The 21904-nt window shown below is 38.5% G+C and overlaps 2 protein-coding genes across 7 annotated transcripts; one reads left to right on the top strand and one right to left on the bottom strand.

The window, feature by feature from the left end:
• The first annotated feature begins 146 nt into the window (after positions 1-146).
• On the top strand, positions 147-17500 carry LOC149623156 (uncharacterized). 5 transcript variants are annotated; one of them, XM_089853245.1, is made up of 19 exons: positions 147-299; positions 2144-2943; positions 7595-7696; positions 7774-7949; positions 9190-9268; positions 11387-11700; positions 11814-12079; positions 12154-12597; positions 12772-12922; positions 12985-13129; positions 13199-13242; positions 13312-13408; positions 13491-13636; positions 13692-13958; positions 14045-14112; positions 14192-14326; positions 14414-14766; positions 16433-16569; positions 16651-17500. In XM_089853245.1, exons 2-19 carry the CDS (start codon positions 2844-2846, stop codon positions 16714-16716), a joined length of 3090 nt encoding a protein of 1029 aa, XP_089709371.1. In that variant the 5' UTR covers positions 147-299; positions 2144-2843; the 3' UTR covers positions 16717-17500. The 5 variants fall into 5 exon arrangements, with proteins under 5 accessions (XP_089709371.1, XP_089709373.1, XP_089709372.1 ...); XM_089853247.1 differs by having other exon boundaries at positions 148-299; positions 13312-13393; XM_089853246.1 differs by lacking the exon at positions 147-299 and adding an exon at positions 1396-1529.
• A 577-nt stretch (positions 17501-18077) lies between these two features.
• On the bottom strand, positions 18078-21402 carry LOC149623155 (transcription factor 15-like). 2 transcript variants are annotated; one of them, XM_089853261.1, is made up of 6 exons: positions 21238-21402; positions 20175-20336; positions 19706-20081; positions 18419-18737; positions 18304-18358; positions 18078-18238 (listed from the first exon to the last, which is right to left on the bottom strand). In XM_089853261.1, exons 3-6 carry the CDS (start codon positions 19755-19757, stop codon positions 18158-18160), a joined length of 507 nt encoding a protein of 168 aa, XP_089709387.1. In that variant the 5' UTR covers positions 19758-20081; positions 20175-20336; positions 21238-21402; the 3' UTR covers positions 18078-18157. The 2 variants fall into 2 exon arrangements, with proteins under 2 accessions (XP_089709387.1, XP_089709388.1); XM_089853262.1 differs by lacking the exon at positions 21238-21402 and having other exon boundaries at positions 18419-18725; positions 20175-20547.
• Positions 21403-21904: the final 502 nt, after the last annotated feature.

Genomic DNA, 21904 nt, shown 5'->3' with positions numbered 1-21904 from the left:
GACTGCTTTGATAAGAGTGGCGCCAGACATCGAGCCGAGGGACCGCCAACGAAGAGAGAACGTACCTTCTTGCTCTCAAACAATTTGTATCCCTAATTTTACTTAACCCCTTCCCCCTGGTCCCAGTTAGTGCCGGAGGCTCGGAGCCCCCCAGAACTTTTGAAAACTCCTTTGCTACTGGACGTGTTTTTCTCTTGTCCGGTGTCCTCGCTCAAAAGAAAATTTTCCAAGTGGCGAGACACAAAACTTTGCACGCGAACTAGCATCAAATTTTTGAAGAAAGGAGAAGCATCAAATTAGTAAGTAATCTTTATTAATTAATTTATTCTCAAACTTAATATGGCTCTAGAACTATGGTTGAAAGAATTTTGTTTTTTTTGGATGGATAGCATTTTTGAAATCTTCCTTAATTCAACTTTGATAATCTCCCCAACCTTATTATTTTGAACGCGTGAACAATAATCAAAGATTCCCCTAATTAATTTTGATTTGAGATTAAAATTGCGGATGAAAACCCCGGAAATCAACCATAGTACGAAAAGGCTTGTAAAAGTCAAAGTAATAGGCCTACAAGATGTTAGTTTTAGTTTCTGAATTGTTTTGTTATTTTTACTAGCTCTAACAGTATTAATTTATGTTCGGAAATGTTATAAGACCCTAACTGCGCTTAACAATCCAGTCTATAGCGTTTATGAGACTCATTACAACCACCCCATGTACAAAAACTCGTGCTTATTGGTTAGGGCCGTTTAAAATCACGCGATTCCTATTTTTTCGCCGTCTCTCCATGGTCCCGGGCCGGGTAGTGGGTACCGCGGCAGCGGCGGCAGTGAATCCCCGTATATCGCGGCTCGTCGCTCGCCTTCCATCATGGCTTCGTCAAGTCATGGGTCTCGGTCTCTAGACTCGCTAACGGGTGTTAAGATGCGCTCTTATTTTTTTTTTATCAATTTTTAACTCGTTAAATAATTAAGATTAGATTAATTTGAGCCCCGAGTTAAACGCCAAAAGCTAGTTAAATTCATCCTTAGATTAAAATCTTGTAAAAACGTTCGCCATGACGATCTACAACAGGTGTGGGCTCTGTGGGCAATTGTATAGAGTAATTTCGGTTGAGAGGGGGAGTGAACTGTGTATCCCCTACGTTAGGGGCAACTTTGTACTAGAGAATACTATTTGCCCCCGGAAGGGAAGGGGAGGGGGGAATTCACTAAGGTAAGAGATGGAGGGTTATGACGTTGCCGTATATGGGAAAGAAATTACTCTATTGTATAAATAAATAAATAAATACATCAGGTGTTTTGGGCCTTAGCTTAACCCCTCCGTAAAGGGGGTAAATTTTCATTTCTGCCCCTGCCTGTTTTTTTTTCCAAAGTCTCGCGCGATTGGTCGGTACTCGGTCAGTTTGAATTTGGTTTTGGTCACTTGGTGGCGTGACGCGTGAGGGATGCGGTCGGTTAAGCAGTTTTGTGGCGTGAGGCAGAGGAATTTAAATTTCGTCAGTTGTTCTGGCGCCACGTAGTGAAGAGGTAAGGCGAAGATCCGCTCCTAATTTTTTTTTATTTCGTCCCGATAGTTATAGCGTTTTCCTTAGGGTCCTCGCGGAGCGCTCCCAAGGAGCAATAAAAATGGTAGTAGTAGTTTCCAGCTTCGTTAAAGACTGTTTTTGAAGAATAGGATCTCCTAGTTTTATTCCTCCATGGGAGCGCTCCGCGAGGACCCAAAGGAAAACGCTATTAGTTGAAATTAGATTTATTTCAGCCTGGGGATTAAAACTTAAAGCACTTAAACTTATTTAGTTATTTTAGATGGAAATCTGGTAGTTTAATGTTTGTTAAGACAAATAGGAGAGTTTAAAAATTTTGGTACGTTCCCTGATAGTGTAGTCCGGGTCCCGCGGCTCCCGCCAGAAGACGCCGCTTCACCGAGGGTTTTATCCCGTCATCACTGCGGTGGTTTTCTCGCGCGCGCTACATTGGGCTTAGCCCCAACTGATACTCAGTGAAGCTTAAAGTTTTTCACGGGATAAATTAATTTTTTTTAATTAGTGAAGTTTTATTTAATTTTAACTGAATTTATTTTTCACAGAATAATTTTTTTAAAGTAATTTATTAATTATTAATTATTATTTTTATTTCAAAAGGTGATTGGTCCCACCTAATGGCGAGTGATACTAGTTTTCTTCATCTGGTATCTGGATACGACCAAAGGGACCATGGTCGTCTAAAAAGGTAATGCGTATTTTGTCCTCAATTATCAAGGACGATTTTTACTAAGCATGTCCCCCTACAGTACTTAAATCTCTCTCAAAGCTTAAGCATTGCATGGCTAATTTTCCCATGATGCTTTCTGTGTGCTACTTCCCTCGTTTTTTTTATCGCATTTAATTAGATTAAGGGTTAAAATATTTTGATAAATTCTTCTGACCTACAATTAAAATGGTGCGCGTGATTTGAAGATTGTGCGGCATCGACAAAACGAACATTTCGGCGCGAAAAACTATAGACAATACGAACATTTCGGCGCGAAAAACTATAGACAATACGAACATTTCGGCGCGAAAAACTATAGACAATACGAACATTTCGGCGCGAAAAAATATAATACAATACGAACATTTCGGCGCGAAAAACTATAGACAATACGAACATTTCGGCGCGAAAGACTTGCGTATACAACAATTTTCGACGCTCAAGACAACGAACATCGACGTACAAAAAAAAAAACCTACTAATTGACAACTTTCTTTTAATATAAGCCTACTGTTTTTGCATGTTTACTATATACCATCTGATAAGAACCCTTGATTAATTTGAGCTTTGTTTCAGCGGACGCGCGTACAAATGGACATTACACGATCAATTGTGGAAACCTTCGACGTCATCAATTGTGGAAAACGTCGACCTCATCGTAAAAGGTTTTTTAAACTTTGGTGGTACCTGAGTGAGTCCTAAAGTCTTTGACTATTTTTCTTGCTTGACTTTTTAAGCCATGAGAATAGGTTACCTTTTTTGTTGTTGTTGTTGTTGTTAAAGGGAGGGTGAATTGGAAAATCCGGAGATTTTTTTCAAAGATTCTTTTACAAATTATTAAGAACAGTCTTGAATGTTTCACTATTCAGACTGGCCCTATAATTAGTGGAAGAATCGAAAAAAAAAATCGCTTGATTTTCCACTTCACCCTCCCTTTAAGGAGTGTACTATATAGATAAAGAATGCGCGCGAGGAAATTTGTTTTCACGCTATACTATAGGATAGGAAACTCCCTATCTCGAAAGACAGCTTATTCTGACAGCGCATTCTTTATCCATGGTATAATAATTTGGTTAATGTAGATAGTTTACACACATGGAGGATTGATACCATTTACACCCAAAGGTCAGGCTACCCTGGAGGACGGCCTCCAGGTAACCCTGCTTCATGGTGTGAATGGTATCAATCCTCCATAATTGTTTTACCTAGTCAGGATTAATGTTTTAGTTAAGATTTAGAAGTTAAGGTTGAGCTATTTTGGTTTTTTTTTTAAACCCTAGCCTAGTATAACCTTCCGGATTTCAAAGGACACGCGGGTTGCATGCTAGCTTAGGAACCATTGTAATTAGTTAGGTCCTGCGGAATCCGTTGGTTTACGAAGCGAAGGTTTTCAGGGCTTACTTCAGGTTTATTTAAGAGTGTTGTTAGTCCTGCGGTCCTTGGCCTTCAATGCTAAGAAATATATTTCTGCGGAAGGCTGAGGTGACCAATGGTTAATTAATTAAAGAAATAGTTAGGAAAGAGAAGACTTCAATTTACAGGTTTCGCTTAATATCAACACGTCGATTTGTTGTTGTTATGTCAATTTATCAGCTGCAGTCGCGACATCAACAGTAGTGTTAGAAACGATCGCGGCATCGAGAAATTAGGCGCGTCTCGATCTTAGTTTGTCATCCATCGCCAGAATCGTTTTTATCGATTCATCTTTTTATGCATAGTTTATAGGCATGGAGGATTCCTACTATTAACACAAGGAGACCAAGCGACACTCTTAAGTTGTCTGGTCTCCTTGTGCAAATGGTATGAATCCTCCTTGCTTGTAAGCTATGTATACTTCTCCATTTTTTCCATTCTTTTCTATCTTGATTTGGACAAATCATTCTTTATGATTTGGAAGGATCTTAGCTAGGACCTACAATGGTTTCGTGTTGTCCTTGGACTGCGGAATTGCAAACTGTTTTTTACGTTTCAATTCCAGACTCGTACACTCGAACCATTTTATTTTATTTATTTTTTATTTTTAAAGTGTTTTTATTTGTATTAATTGTTAAGAAAGACCTCCTTTTTTACGAGGCAGTAGGACTTATTAAATCCGCCAACTCTTCTCGACCTCCGATTGGTTGAATTTAATAACCTTCGGAAACCGAATATGGGTTTAGTAGTTCTACTTAAATGTTTGTGTTGTGTCCTCGCAATAATGTATTGTACAAAGTACTAATTTTAGTTAAGGAAAATTTGGAATTAATAGTTTTAGTTAGGGACTAGTGCGTTGACTCTTGTCCGCTGTCCGTATCAGAGAAGAATGTTTGTTAATCTCTCTCTGCGCGTGGTACTGATACAATCATTCTTGAGGGGACCCCCTGCCGGGGGCTCCACTAATGTTGGCGACTTCCGGTTTGGGGTCATTTTTTGACTATCTTTTTTTACTAACATGGGCAATGGTACCGCTTGCACAACCTGGGGGTGCGGACCGAGTAGGGCCCACATACAATTTAGGCCCCCCTTTACTAACGTCTTCTAGTTTTAAGAATTACAAGAGAAAAGGCATTGTTTGATTTGTTTTAAACATTGTTTTTTCTCTTTGCGTCTATTTGTCCTATATGTTTTTGTTGTGACTAAATACGCGTTTGCTGTGAATTTGGGGGGGGGGGGGGGATTTTGTGACTTGACGCGTTTGCCGTAAATACTCAGCAATTTCGCTGTGATTAATATAAATTTTAACTATACTATGATTGATATTTAATATTCTTACTATTATCAATAATATGTAAAAATGTAAATATTAAAAAAAAAATATTTTTTTGAAAACTTTTAATGTAAAGTTACTGTCTCTATTCTTCTACAGGTGTTGAAGGTATAAAAACAGGTGTTGAAGGTATAAAAACAGGTGTTGAAGGTATAAAAACAGGTGTTGAAGGTGTAACACAGGTGTTGAAGGTGTAAAACAGGTGTTGAAGGTGTAAAAACAGGTGTTGAAGGTGTAAAAACAGGTGTTGAAGGTGTAAAAACAGGTGTTGAAGGTGTAAAAACAGGTGTTGAAGGTGTAAAAACAGGTGTTGAAGGTATAAAAACAGGTGTTGAAGGTGTAACACAGGTGTTGAAGGTGTAAAACAGGTGTTGAAGGTGTAAAAACAGGTGTTGAAGGTGTAAAACAGGTGTTGAAGGTGTAAAAACAGGTGTTGAAGGTGTAAAAACAGGTGTTGAAGGTGTAAAAACAGGTGTTGAAGGTGTAAGAACAGGTGTTGAAGGCATAAAAAAGGACCAAGAAGGTTGGCGTATTTATTTTTGCTTCGATTACTATTACTATTACCTACCGAAAATTGAATAAAATAAAAATCAAAAAACCCCTTGTCTTCATTGTTGTTCGAACTGATTATATGTATATATATATCAATATATTAATATTTCCTTCTTTCTTTTTTCAACAGGTTGGGTTAATTATTTTGCCCCGACTATTATTTATTACTATTATAAATAATACGGAAATTGTCTTGGCTATAAAATAATATGGAACCAGTACTCGAGAAAAAGTGTGGTTTAGTGGGCCAATTTATTTTGCCCAGACAACTGTTTTTAAAAGCAGTTGTCAAGTGTATAATTTGATTAATTTTACATCAAAGTGTAAAATGATGTTTTTTCCAAATACCCCTCCTCCTACAGGCATCGCGCGCACTAATCTCTTAAAATATTTTCCCCCACAGGTGACTCTCGAAGTCGGAGTGGTCATGCCTTCCCGTGGCGAGAGTTGTTACGGTTTAAGAGTACATTTTGTTTTAAATAGTGACCTGACTGCGCTATTTAAAAAATTACGCACTCTTAAACTAACCAAATGACCCACGCACTCCACTCCTGACTTCGCTTTAATTAAAGCTAATAAAATTTTGACACTTTAGAATATTTTAAGTCTTAACCAAACCCCGGGATGTTCCTATAATTCTGGGGAAAAAGTCCTATAATCCTATATTTACGTGAAAAATTACCGATAATACCAAAAGGGGATAGTAGAAGTATTATATACTTCTGATAACACCCGTGTTTTCGAAATTCAGCTGGGAGCCGCCCTGGGTGTTCCAAAAAGTATAAGTAGAAAGTAGTACATCATGCAGGCCATCCAAATGTAATTCATCCGCTGCTTTGAGCCTATTCGTAGCTTGTTCCCTGTGCAACCATGGTCGCCGAGGGGGTAAACACTGTTCTAGGATAAAGGAGGACTTCTCGTACGCGCTAGCAAGTTTCAACACTTATTTCGATTAAAATTTCGCTTTACATACTACTCCTAAAATGAGACCCGTCATTTATGATTTATGATTTTAAATGCAGTGTCGAATTTCTGACATTTATCATACATTCAGAATAAGTGTTCTCTACGCGTGTTGTTACACCCTGTATGAGTTTTAAACTACAATTTGAACTCGAGTCATAAATGTTCTTGATTTTAACTCTTTGTTCTAAAACGCCGCATTTATACCCATTTTTGTTGTAAAATTTCTAATCATAACAAATGCTTGAACTACGCGATTAAAACCAAATTTCTCATATCGATTAAACTCAATTTCAAACTGCAATACGTATAATAATTTCTAATTTCTGGCCCTTTGTCGGTTTGAAAAAGTGTCACCAAGGATTGTGCATAAATGCAGTTTATAAGGACTACGAAGCAAAACTCGTTTTTGTATAATTCTGTACATACTCTGTTACAACATCGGTTGTCAGCACGCTCAAAGCTAGGTCTCTGTAGCTTTGCGCGTGCTGACAACCGACGAAAGAAATACTGATTTTTCAGTATCTAAAATGTCGAGATTTTAAATACTGATAATGATTATTTCTTTCGTATCTTGTCAGAAGGCGCGAATCTACGTTATATAAAACCGCCAAGCCGCTCCAACATAGAGACCTAGCTTAGTACGCGCTGACAACCGAAGCTGGAACAGAGTAAATTATCGAATAAGCTGTCGTCGAAGATAGGGAGTTGAATATCCTGTAGGTTGAAAACAAATTTCCTCACGCGCATTCTTTATCCATGGTGGAAGATTTACGCGCCTGGTTCCACCCCTTTTTCAACTTTCCTAGACTAGTAGCTCTTTATACAGTGGGGAAAAACGATGGTTATATTTATCATTTCACTGTCCCTTTAAAATTTAATTTTTTTATCAAAATTATTTTATCAGTTTGGGGGTGCGCCCGTTTGTTTGTTGTTTTAGCAGTGAGAAGCCATCATGTTTAAATTAACATTAATGCTAATTATAATTAATTTTTCCATTGGGAAAAATATAAATTTTAAACCATGTGGTAATTAGTTTTTTAATTTTGTATTTTTATTTTTATTCGTAATTATTTTTCAGGCGGTGGCAAAATTTCGCAATTGCGAGTAGAACCCTGCGAAACCGAGCCTTGTATATTTCCCAGATTAGGGAAAACCAACTTTGAAATTACTTTTAAAACGAGTAACAGATTTTTATAATTTTTTCATACCATTTAATTCAGTGACCCTTTAAATTTATTTAAACGTTTACCGTATCAGACGCCGTATTTGAGAACCTGACTTTATATTTCAAAGTTGCTTATGAGGGCCTCGAAGTTCCATTATTTAATTACGATCTTGACGGTTGTCAAGGTAAAAATCTTCAGTGTCCCTTGATGGAATCAGTTCAATACACCTTGAAACATGAATTGGAAATGGAGGATTTTTTCCCAGCTGTAAGTTTTGCAGTGGGAAAGCAATTATTATTATTTAAACCCCTTTTAAGATTGAATTATTTGGGAAAGCGCTTTCCAAGCAATTTAAGATTGGATTATTTTTATTAGATTCATTCTGCAATGACAATCAGCCTAGACGAGAACGAAACTCTGGTTTTTTGCGCAATTATACCCGTTTTAATTGTCAATTAAATGATTTATTGAAAATTAAGGTGTAATACTAGTAGTTATTTATAGTTCGAAATTTAGGATGAATCTAAAAACCCTGCACAGAGGGAAATCGGTAGCTCCGTTTACGGTATCGAACCACACCGTAATAGAAAATAGCCATCCGATTCGATCAGTGCAAAACAACGCAGTAAGCAATTGCATCGTCTCGGGCTGGCAGCCTTCTGAGAAGCCCTCGGGGGGGGGGGGGGGGGAAGAGATAGACATTCCTAACATTCTTTCGACTCGACGCGTTTTTTTTTCTTATGTTTGTTAATTTTTCGTTCCGTAACGTCCCATTTTTAATTAATTTTAAGTGTTTATTTAGTTTTAATTAAGCGCGCGAATTACTGAGGGCTGTAACGCTGCGAAATTTTGCACAGGTAATTCCTTTTTAGGCCAAATTACGAGTATTAATACGTGAAAATAAGAATTTATAAAATGACTAAGGCTTAAATGTATAAAAGAAAAAAACCTGAATTTAAAAGGAAGCCCATAACATTGCCTAGTTTTAAGGAATTTCAAGGACTTTCTGGTTTAAATTAACTTAAAATTGTAATTAGTCGCTTAAACCGACAAAATATCAAAAACCATGGCTTTAAGTTTGTTGTAGTTTAGTTTACAAGATATCTCCATTGTTTGTGGTGGTGTTACTTTCCCAGTTTTTTAATGGCAAGAAAACCGATTTAAAAAACTAGCGTTTACTGTTAAGCCTATTTTGCTTTCAGTTGAAACATTATTTTGAATAAAGAATCGAAAGATATCCCGTGTCTACTAGCTTCATAATGAGGTGCGAAGTTGGAATCTTAGTTGTAGCTTGTAGTAACATTACACGAATGTTATTTTTAAGTTTTATGTGTCAATTAACACAAAATGTGTTGTTTGCACGTTAAATACACTTCTGTGGAAATTAATTATTATTATTAGATTAACGCTTTGAAGGAGCTTGCTTGTAACTTTGTTTTTTTAAGTTTTTTATTTATGCATTTTTTTTTTAAGCAGAAATGTTTTTACTTATTGATGTTTTTTGTAGGAAATTATGCAAACTCCGCACGACAAACCAGTAATTTCTTTTAAAACGAAAACCATTCAGCGAAATTTTATTGATCCAGGTAAATTAAATTTAATGTTACCTTTTATACAGGACCCCCAGAGGTCCTATAATTCATATAAAATCCTATATTTTTAAAACTGTCATATAAAATCCATAGTTTTGGCTAAAATCGCCAAAAATCCTATTAAATCCTATAATTTTGAAATTTGCGCGAACCAGGACTCAGTCTAAAAAACATCATAAAATGGGGATGGTTTCCTTAGTATTTTAGCTAACTAGTTATATGGGGGGCAAATAGGACTATAACATAATCAAAGGACATCCCTGTATCTCTAGTAGAACCAGAGTTATGAGCCTCCGAAGTTGGGTGTAATGCTATTCCTATGGAGAGTATGTTTTTGAACATTTTGCTTAATTACTCGGCCCCTGTTTGTAGTACTGGTTCTTTAAAAAAATAAAAAATAATATTTTAGTGTCCTATATAATCCTATAATTCTAAAAATCTCTGGTCAGAATTGTCGCGCGTCTATTGGGCTAATACTTAATAAGTACTACGCGATTAACGTAAATAGCGACTAGGGTAGGGATGGCCTCCATTTTTCAAGATGGCGGTGGATTACAAAAATATTTCTTAATGATCATCTACTAGTTAAGAATAACGTCCCTGCGAAATTTCAACTTCCTAAGTAAAGCGGTTCGGTCTGGGCGTTAAATTATAAGTCAGTCATGATATAATTGTGGATGGAGCTAAAAAAAGAAGTGGTAATCTTTCCGCATTCCCAAAATAGTCGGCTTCCATTGTGCCGATCATTTCTGGTACCATTTTTCCGCATTCTTGGGGAAAGCCCTCCTGAAGGGGGTTCCCAACCCGTTGGTATGTAGGATCTGCACTGTTAAATCGGCATCCTTGAAGTTTAGCAAACCCCACCATGCCGGCGCACTGACTTCAAAGCTCAAAGGTGCCGCCGCGCGTTCCCTTCCGAATACCGGGGAATCCCCGTGGAGTATATATTTGGAAATATTGTTAGTTGACCGTAAAACCCTATAAGAAGTTGATGATTCAGGCGTTCGCCTTAGAGACAAGTTTGATGGGAGTTTTGCAAATAACAGTATTCTTTTTTTTTAATAAAAATAATAAAATTGTATCGTAATGGTGGAATTCATAAACGAAATTTATTACTATTATTATTATTATATTGCGCGCAACGCCCTGCCTTTGTCTGTACTAAATTGCGTTTCTCCCAAAAAGGGACAGATATTATACAAAAAAGAGTTTCGCTTCGCAGTCCTTAAAAAACTGCATTTATACACAATCCACGACACTTTTTGACACCCACAAAGGACCAGAAATTAGAAATTATTATATGTATTGCAGTTTGAAATTAAGTTTAATCGATATGAGAAATTTGGTTTTAATTGCGTAATTCAAACATTTGTTATGATTAGAAATTTTACAAAAAAACGGGTATAAATGCGGCGTTTTAGAACAAAGAGCTAAAATCAAGAACGTTTATGACTCGAGTTCAAATTGTAGTTTAAAACTCATACAGGGTGTAACAACACGCGTAGAGAACACTTATTCTGAATGTATGATAGCTAAATGTCAGAAATACGACACTGCATTTAAATTCACAAATCATAATGACGGGTCTCATTTTAGGAGTAAAGCGAAATTTTAATCGAAATAAGCGTTCTTCTTATCCGTTCCACCCTGAAAAATTAAAATGCTAAAAGCTCATTTTGTATTTGTTCGCCTTAATTATTTGACACGGATAAGTTTTTACGAGAACACGTTCTATACAATTTCGTACGCGAAAATCTAAGCTCCCTTTATCTCGAAACGCCGCATTTATACCCGTTTTTGTTGTAAAATTTCTAATCATAACAAATGCTTGAACTACGCGATTAAAAGCAAATTTCTCATATCGATTAAACTTAATTTCAAACTGCAATACACGTAATAATAATTTGTAATTTCTGGCTCTTTGTGGGTTTGAAAAAGTGTCGCCAAGGATTGTGTATAAATGCAGTTTTTAAGGACTGCGAAGCGAAACTCGTTTTTGTCTTAATATTATATTTCCATGAAAAATACCTATAATACCTATAAATATCTGCGAAATTCGGCAAAAGTAAGCCTTTAAATTTGACTGTTATTATTGGGTTTTGTCAATTATAGGACGACGCCAGAGTTATTCTGGTAGTGAAACGGACATTTCAACATCAACGGAAAACCTAACAGCGGAAGAAAAGCATGTTTTACGAAATGGGGTTCGACAAGAACCTCAAGGAGAGGAAACAAATTTGAATGATGATGAAATGGACCCTTCTCTTTCGAACACATTAATAATTCATCATAATACTCCCAGCGATAATTACAGCTCTCATTTCTACTCAAAGAAATCTCTGCCTTCTTCCGCCGCCAACCTAGGCCTTACGGGAAATATGTTTCGTTTCAAGGAATACAGTGTGACTTCTTCAGGGGCTCAACAGGTATACCATTTTTGGGCTGTATTAGAGAGCTACCCGATATTGGGTTAGATTTGAAACGAGATCGGGTCGCGATGCTCAAAGTCCCTGACCATGAGTCATCTGATTTCCAACAGATAGCGCCCTCTAATCTGCCACCCGCTACCTTCCACTCGGTCCCCAAACACGCTGACCTGAAGTTGAACTCGGGTAATGGCAACAATAATACGAGGAGACGCAGTAGCGGTAGTTCACCCAGATCTAGCGGTAGTGTACCCGCGTCACCCAAGGGATCACCCAGGAGGACCCTATACCCTCCTTACGCTGGTGTTTCGCCTACTAGCAATCATGCTAATTTGAAATTTGACGGAATTTCAGCCCACGATGTTGGTTCCTATTCTGGGTCAGTTGATTTTCTTATTCGTCTTTAGTCGTCTCGATAATATTGCGTCTAAAAATCAGAGTGTTTCACTTCAGCGAATCTCAACCTGACCATTCGGTGCAAGAAATAACCGAAATCCCCAAACATTATTTGGACCAATCGGAAGTCTTGAAGCATTTAGCGAAAGAGGTTCACAGTCGGCAAACCTCTCCCAATGATTCTGTCCCAAAGAGCCTGAGCCAATCAATCTTCCCTTTTACTCCCCCTGACTACGCGCCAAAGTGGTACAACGGGAACTTGGATGTTGACCCGAAGGTCAGCCACAATGACCTAGGTGGCGCGTCCGACGATTCTAGCAACTCCAGCACGTATCGCTATTCGCGAGCTGGAAAAGGGAGTCATTTGAGGTCAAATAGTTTGCAACGAAGACTATCCATCTCGCGAAGTCATCCTGACTTGACTCATGTTGGCTTGGGAGTCAATAAGACCAAGGAACAAACGCAACAGACATCATCCTACGGTGATGGACGAACTCAAAGGTAAATCCAATATTTCCTTGGTCTTTTTCGTTTTGCGCTCTTTAGAGCTGAAAACCGATTGTTCCGATCACTTTTGGAAGGTTGGCTGGTCGGCGGGCTGGTTTTGGTGTGACCTGCCAGGGGCCATCTTGTTTTTCAAGCGATATTCTTTACGTTTGTTTGATATTGTTTCAGACCTAAAACTCGCGGACGCGCCGCGTTAGAGGTCGATTCCGAAACTCCCTCGTCACAAATGCTCCAAATGATCGAAATCCTATCTGCAGATAATGCTAGCCTCAAAAACGAACTCGAACATTTTCACCACAAAGTTTCGAAGCTACAAAGTGTAGGTTTTTGTTCGGTGTGAGCGAGAAACGCGACAGCTTTCTGATTGGTTAATTCTTTCAGTTTGAAATGGAGATTCAGAAAGTTCACCAATCGCACGAAGAGTTGGTTCGATCCTCGGACAAAAGAGAGCGTTTGGAGAAAGCCATCAGATCGCGTTTAGAAGGAGAGATACGCAGGTTAATGGAGAGTAATAGAGAATTGAAAGGTATTCTGGGATAGAATGTACTTGGGAGTGTGGAGATGGTTTTTTCAATTGTAATTGTATTCGTTTCAGCTCAATTAGAAGCTGTAAGCGCAAATATGCGCAAACAGCACAATGTAAGCCGCTTTAATTTTTAGAGGCATTAATTTTTCCATCGAGGTTAATGTTAAAATTTATCTTTAAAGCAAATGGGTGAAGTTGAAGATTCGGAACTCCGACGAGAATTGAGTAAACGAGACGTCATGATCGCCCAGCTCTTGTCACAAAGTAATTTCTTTTCATGTATTGAACAGTTTGTATTTTACTACGTAACCTAGTATCGTAAAGTAATCTCGTAACACGCGAGTATTTTCGATGTTAACAGATAAAGAGCTGTTGGCCGAGAAGGACAGACACGAAATCGAACTTCAAGCGCAACGAGCGACTCTTCAAGAGCAACGCAATCATATTGACATTCTCGATAATGCCCTGACTAACGCTCAGGCAAATGTCGTTAGACTCGAGGAAGAGGTAAGTCTTTTTAGCTAAGGTTAAAGTATTAGGACGCTTATAATTTTTATTTCAGAATCGAAAGAAACAAGTGTACGTCGACCGAGTAGGAACCCTTCAACGGGCTTTAAACAATGTCCAATTAGCGAGCGAACGACGACTTACGATGGAAAAACGACTTCGCGCGCAACTCGAGAAAGAAATCGAAACATTGAAACGAGAAAAGGAAGGAAAATATTCAGGGGATTTCCACGAACCAATTAATGGAAGCACCGAAGAACTGAAAAAACTCTTGAGACAGTATGAAGAGAAAATAATTGGTCTCGAAGCTGAAGTTACAAAGGTATGATATAAACATTCTTACCTTGTCCGAGATCGAGAATACTGTTTCAATTTTTTTTTTTTTTTTTTTTTTTTGTTATTTCTCAGTGGGAGCAAAGATATGTTGAGGAAAGCACCATGAGACAAATAGCGGTGGATGCGGCAGCTGGAACAAAGTAAGATTTCGAGCTTAGTGTATTCTTTAAAGAGACAGTGAACTTTTGTGAAAATTGAGCCAATGACGACACGTTACAGAGACGCGAAGATCGCTGCCTTGGAAAGAACTTCTCAAGAAAGCGAGAAGTTAATAGCTCAAGCCAGAACGGAAAAATTGCGTCATATGGATGAAATCTACGCGGCTCAACGCAAATCGACGGAACTCGAAGGAAAGTGAGTATTTGAAAAGAATCTTGTTTTACCGAAATGGTTGCGATCAGAAATGCTCAGCTCAAAGTGACTAAACTCTTTCATTATCAGAATCAAAGACATGGAATCAAAACTAGCGGAACGTGACGCCATGATCAAAGTCCTTCAACAGCATTCTCAAGAGAAGGACGCTGTCCTCCAAAATGCGGTTCGGGGTCGTCCACCGCGTCATAGCCACACCAGGGCTGCCAGTTCCGTCGGAATTTCCACAACGACATCTTCCCCTTCCTCGGGTGGAGGCAAAAACGGGGGTGGACACGGTAATCATAGCGCCTCCATGGGAGGATCAGTTGGTAATTCACCCGACACCCTCGGCAATAACAATGGGGGATCAGCCTCCATTAGCAGTAGCAATTCCTCATCGGCAACGTTGCATAGACGAGTTGGAAGCAAAGATGAAATGGGTAAGTGATTCATTGCCGGAAATTGCGGAGGAAATTTAGTATTCACCAAGACGTTAACAAGCCTTGGTCGCTCTTTGTCGTTGGGTTAGGGACTGAATTTAAGGTACATCAGAGCTCACTGCTCGTTAAGGCATAAGTTGTTATTATTATTTAAAAATATAAAGGGTGCGCGCGAAAAAAGGATTAGTTGTTCTACAGGATGTGCAACACCTTATACTAAAACGTAGAATTATGTCTAGTACTTCTAGTCATATGCAGTTGCGCATGTATTCACTAAGGCTTACCTCGCCTTAGGCCTTGGTCGCTGTATTGGGGATATTTCTTTGTGTCGGGAGACTTGGTTTGATATTGGAGGAAATTAGGAATTGTATTCACCAAGGCTTACCACGCATTTAAGCCTAAATACTAGTCTTATAGTACGTACAGTACGCGGGCGGCGTTAAGCGTTGGTTGCTTAATAGTAAATATTTCCTTTCTGTCTTTGGTTTGGTGTACTGTTGGGTATCGCTGACCTCTATCCGCTTTTTCCCTTTTCTTTTTTCTGATTGGTTCAGCCGATCCTACACTATCCTGCTGCGGTGGAAATTGGCGCGTGCCCACTTCGACCCCCAGAAGAAAATATTGGCCACTTTCTAATTATTCTTTCTGCATTTGATTCTCAGTCTCTCACACTTTCTCTGTTGCCTTTATTTTTTTTTTTTTTTTTGCCTTTTTATTTTTACTGTACCTAGGATACATTTTAGGTTAGTCAATATTTTATTTTCACTAAATTCTGCCTTTAAATTAACGGAGGGACTAAGCCGACTAACGTCATTCCGTGTTTTAAATATTAACCTATTTTCAACTAACTTTGAGTGTTGGGAAAGTTGCGTATTTCGTAGTCCCTTGAAATTGTTACGTTTAAGCCTAGTTTTCACTGCGCAAAAAAATTTACAAAGTTGTCATCAGCTTATGGTCTTAAGGTGGAATTCATAAACGTCGGACGCAACGCAATTTAGTACAGGCAAAGGCAGGGCGTCGTGCGCAAAAGGCGGAAGTTTGCGCACGACGCCCTGCCTTTGCCTGTACTAAATTGCGTTGCGTCGAACGTTTATGAATTCCACCTTTAGTCTATATTGGAGTAACGCCCGCCCGCCGATATGGCGGTTGCTCAATTTTCGACGGCGAAACCTAGCGCCATTTTCAAAGGTTCAGTGCTACCAGACCATCGTCTATTCTCGATAAAAGGTGGCCGATCATATTTTTATCGCGGAAAACGCGGTGTTATTCTTAAGACATAAGTGGGGATCAATATTACTATTTAAAAGCGCCATCTATCGGGGTTTTTTACAATATCGGTAAATTACGGATGGCAGACATAAGCGGGGATCAAATGGACTACTACTATTTAAAAGCGCCATCTATCGGGGTTTTTTACAATATCGGTAAATTACGGATGGCAGGCATAAGCAGGGATCAAATGGACTACTACTATTTAAAAGCGCCATCTATCGGGTTTTTTTTTGGAATATCGGTAAATTACGTATGGCATATTTTTTTGACGTGCCGTTTTTGATCAGTGAAAACTAGCCTTATTTTAAGAATCTGGTGTAACACTTTCTAGAGACTACAAAATCACTGTGAAATAATCTGTTTTTCATTATAATTACGGTGATTTGTTACTCAGCTGGCTCCAATAGTATGATGTCTCCGAAAGTCATGAAACGTTGCTCCCCCATTGCTTTGATGACTGACTCATCTGAAGATGAAAAAAAGACGCTCGATGAGCAACTGAAGGAGCTCGACTCCCGACTATCAAGCAAAGTAAGTTGTACTTTCTTTATTAAAGGGTTATATTCCCTTTCTAGAGATAATGTGGCAATATAAATTGTGCCGTTACTTTAGGACTCTATCATCAGTGCCTTACGCGCGGAAAAAGAAAAATATCCAAGTCATTTCTGGAGGGTTTGAATCTGTCGCAAACTCCCGCGTATTTCCTGAAAATGACCCGTAATCTATTTTTCTTTAGCTTGAGGCCACGCCCCCGCCCCACCCCTTAGTTATGAAAATTGCTATTTTTGAATTTTCCTAGTCAACAAGATTTCCCCAGCAACAATTGCCGGTGCTTTTAATTAAAAACATTAATAGTTGCCCGCGATCGCGATTTGAAAATAACTTAAGCAAAGTGCTCTTAAACGAAATGATATACTCAAAAATAGAGGTGCCTTTAAATTTTTGATTGCGGAGCCCTTTGACATTGTATTTATTTTAATGAGCGCTTAATTGAATCTCGCTTTTATTTATTGCTAATATATTTGTTTCTCACGGGGAGGTTGCGTGTCGCGTACTTTATTACTTTTTCTCTCCAAACCCGCATTTTACATTTTACGGTGATTTAATAGCCCCTTTAATTATTTGTTCCCCGCAATTGTTAAGCTTGGTTATAATATAAATTTTTCAGAGTTGTTTTTTTTTTGTGCAAAGGCTTAACACACATTCGTTATTTATTAAATTTAAGGAAGCATTTCATTATCCCTTTAACCCAATAAGTAATTTCGTGCTGGTCACGAATCTATGACGTCATTTTGTAAGGGGGGGACGCATTTTGCGTCTGACTCTCGTTTAAATGTTAAAAAAAAAACTAAACAAAACATTTACCTTTGTGCCAAGTGAATTATTATCCATTTGTTTGTATTTTCAATTTTTGTTTTTATTTTAAAATTAGTTCAATAAACTTAAAAAAAAAACACTTTAATTTTGCTTCAATACCTTTAATTTAATTAATTTACAAGCCCTTGAAATCAGGGCAGGAAATAAGCACATGACACTATGAAATAAAATTTTTAGATGTCCAATAATAAGGACATTTCGACCAATAACTTTTTCCGAGGTTTTGATAGCTTGAGTACTGGACAATTTCACAAATACCATCTAGAAGTATTTGCTTATTTCCGTTCCCTGGTCGAGCCCGCCCGGGTCAAGGTTCGTAAAGAGCAAAGCACTACGCGCCCGGGTCAAGGTTCGTAAAGAGCAAAGCACTACGCGCCCGGGTCGCACCGCAAAAGTTGGTTTTGTCGTCTGGTTAAACAAGTTTTTGTCGCGGGTTCGCGGCTTCAGTCGTCGGGAGGTTGAAAGAACGTTTTTAACCTTAAAATTTAAGTGATTTAATTACGGAAATCCATGATTATTTAGACCACAGGAAAAATAGAGAAGAAAGAAGATTTAATTGCCCTTTTTGGTTCCTTTCTTGGTACTAGAAGGTTTGTTAAATTTAATTACTACCTCTGTCTGCTACCTTAGATTTAACAAGCAAATTAGGAAACAGAATCGTGTTAAGATCAGAAAACAGAAACGTTTATTTCGTATTATGTACAGATATTTAAAGTTTGAAAACAAAATTATTTTAATCTGGTCATCTGCTGACGTATGGTATCGCGTTACTTAAGACGTGTTCGGAATGAACGTAACACATTCGAGGGTACAGTGATGTTCTCTGAAAAACAATAATTACAATTCAACTTTGTACTGAAGGGGGGGGGGGGAAATCAAATAACGTACCTGTCGTTTAGTTTCGGCCAAACAAAACGTGCAAATATTTCTCGTCTTCCTGTACCTGTACAAATCACCCGTAATTTTAAAGGATTATCAAATCACTGCCCATAACTATCTATACCTTATGCAAGGTTGTTTATCAAGGTCTCCAACTTCGCGGCATCTTTTAATAGTAGCCAAATGGGCGATGTAACTCGAAGCCAATCGCAACGTTTCAATTTTTGATAACTTTCGATTGGGTGGTTCAGTCGGTATCATGGTACGAAGTGTCAGAAAAGCGCTGTTGACGCTATGAGTGCGATCGCGTTCTCTGGCGTTGGCAGCGCGTCTTTGAACTACTCCATTTATATGTCCAACACTCTCGTCATTTGATTCATTGTCCCGCTCCTCCGTCGAAGTACAGCGATTTGAGTTAGGTTCTTTATTATCTAAAGATTGTTCTGAAATACCATGTCAATTTCAAAGTGGTGCCAAAAAATTGTTTCCTACTAGCATAAGTTTATAAGATATGTTCCATAAGTATGTCACTACCCATACTTCGTAATGTTAGAGGCTTAATGAGAACGACTTGAGAATTGACTACACTCGGTTTTGCAGTCCATCCTCCTCTTTAGTCTGTACAAAGCCTTTGACAAGGCCTCACTACGCGTCGCTTTACAAGAATCTATGACGTTTCACCCGCGTCACTTCATGACAAGCTCTCATTAACGAGTGACACACTTATGCAACATATCTTATAAACTTATGCTACTAGGCCTATAAAGTAGTTAGAAATACGATACAGGATTTGATAGGACAATCTGGATTATTGTATTAATTACAGCATAGGTTGATATATTCCATAAGTATGACAATTCCTATACTTCGTAATGTTAGAGATTTACTGAGAGCTAGTTTGGTTTTGCAGTCCATTTTCCTGTTTAGTCTGTGGTCTGTCCTAACCCTTTGACAGCCCCTCACCAGGTGTCGCTTTACGAGAATCTATGACCTACGTCGCTTCATGACATGCGCTCTCAGTAACCAGTGATTAACTTATGGAACATATCTTATAAGCTTGTCGTAGGTAAGGGTAGATTTTGCGGAAGCTGTTTGTAACCCTTTTAAAACGTTTCAAAGTGGTGTTTATAAATAAAATCATAGGTTCATAAGATATGTTCCATAAGTTTGTCACTGGTTACGTAGGTGAAACGTAATAGATTCTTGTAATGCGACGCCTGGTGAGGTGCTGACAAAGGGTTACTACAGACTAATTAAAAAGATGGACTGCAAAATTAACCGAGTGTAGTCAATTCTCGCTTGTCGTTCTCGAACCAGGTCTAAGTAAGTCTCTAGTATTACAAAGTATAGGAAGTGTCATACTTAAGGAACGTGTCTTATAAACTTATGATAAAATACAATTAAAACTAACCTGTCGAATTTTGCAAGTTTGCCATGTCGTATGAAACTGCGTTTTCTTCCATCTTTGTGTAATGTAAAACTTGCAAAAAATTTGCGCCGTGGTTATAAAATCTTTTATTGAACACTGTACGCGACACTCATCCGCAAATTTGTGTCCGAAAATATAAGAAACCAAGAACAACCTGCTTTCAATTCCAACTATGGCTTTTCTAGACTTTGACGCGTTAGAGAGTTTAAGCAAAAGGGATCTCCTTTTGGATTAACTGTTTGAGGTGAAGCGATACGTCAAAGCCCCGCACGTTTCTAACACACGGTAGGAGTTGACACAGTCTGGAAAAACTGACCAATTAGGTCTAGACGTTTACTTAAAGTCTCTATAAGTGTCCCTGTAACAAAAAAAGGTCGTGTCTGTCTTTGGCTATGATTTTCCCATTATTATTGATAAACAACGCGCAGAAACCACCATCCTATATACGTACCAGTGTCTTCAAAGCACCCTAGCCGGTGATGGAACGTCGGGGATAAATTTTGTTTATTATTGTTAGGTCTGGTTACGACTCGCGAGACTTCCTTAGGGACCCGGACACCTCAGTAGTCTGAGCAATATTTCGTCTTTGAAGTTGAAGTTCCGAAATTCAACTCTTAAATTGTTAATTAATTAATATTTAAAATATTAAGAAAGATAATTTTGCTATATGGTTGGAAGCGAGTTCTTCCAATTCAAAATGTACAAAAGTAGATTTTGTCACTGTAAGCTTTAGTATTCTAAACTTTGCGTAATCAGAGATAAAAGTTCTGGAATAGAAGACCCCGCATAACCAATTTTTTTCCCTATAAAATCCTTCACATCAGGAGAAAAAATTTCTATATTTTCTATAAGGAATAGACCATTTCATTAAATACTTGCAGTATAAACCAACGCACGGGGGCGGGGCTGCCATCGAACGCTATTTCACTCGTACCAAGAGGCAACACCAGACGGATCCCGCGTTCACCACACGTGAGAGGCTGACCAACTGGCGCTGTCTCTCGCGATGCTTCTTGGCGCGAGGGAAACAGCCTCTGACGGCGGCACCGACCTTGTTGGTGTTCGCTTCTCTTATGACATTAACGGAATGGTCTATTAATAATTTTGCGGCGTCAAAACCAACCTAAACTTGAGGGAGAAAATGTTTGGTCGTAACAACTACAGACCCTACCTTCTATTCCAATACTATTTTCTCTGCTGTAATGATTACGTACATTCGTGTAATGCTTTCCATATGGCGAAACTATGAATCAATCAACGCGTTTTAGCCCAAGAATAACAAGATGGCCCAAGGGCTGGGCTTATAATAGTAACAGCATCGTATTCGTATGATCGTAACGTGAGTAAATTAGTGCAAAATCTATCGGATTCCCTATTACTTAGTGACGTTCGGAAAATTGGAGTGGATGAATAAACGTGTATTAAGGTGGAGTTTATGTATAGCCTATTCATAGATCTGGGTTAAATTATTTTTTTCGAGTGACCAATTTAAATTTCGCAACGAGAGAAATCACTCCAATTTTGTAAATTTCTGTCCCATATCATCTCCAGTTGGCAAAAGCGCGCGAATATCACGAAACGTCAGTTTCCTGTGACAGTGGAAAATTTTTAAAGTAAATGGCAAGAATGTACGTGCAGCAGCCAAACCTTGAAAGTAATAGCCTGACGAATAGCCCCTCGACGCTAAAACTGCTAAAAGGCCCGAGAAAAACTAATAGCCTGAAGAAAAGACCCATCGCGGCGCTACCTTTAACAGTGTTAGAATGATTATCCTTAAATCTTAATAGTGAGTAGCCCCTCGACGCGTTACAGTGCTAGAATGATAACCCGTAACCCTTAATAGTGAGTAGCCCCTCGACGCTTTACAGTGCTAGAATGATAACCCGTAACCCTTAATAGTGAGTAGCCCCTCGACGCTTTACAGTGCTAGAATGATAACCCGTAACCCTTAATAGTGAGTAGCCCCTCGACGCTTTACAGTGCTAGAATGATAACCCGTAACCTTTAATAGTGAGTACCCCCTCTATACGAATGAATACAATCTCAATTTCTTCGGTTAACCCTTACCACATTACAATGCACCTAACCATTTCTTCGGTTAACCCTTACCACATTACAATGCACCTAACCATTTCTTCGATTAACCCTTACCACACTACAATGCACCTAACCATTTGTTCA

The sequence above is a fragment of the Phalangium opilio genome, unplaced genomic scaffold, assembly GCF_054372755.1.
Source record: "Phalangium opilio isolate 3A_F unplaced genomic scaffold, DU_Popi_V2 ptg000113l_1, whole genome shotgun sequence".
NCBI classification, from domain to species: Eukaryota; Metazoa; Arthropoda; class Arachnida; order Opiliones; family Phalangiidae; genus Phalangium; species Phalangium opilio.
This window is presented reverse-complemented; position numbering and strand designations above follow the sequence as displayed.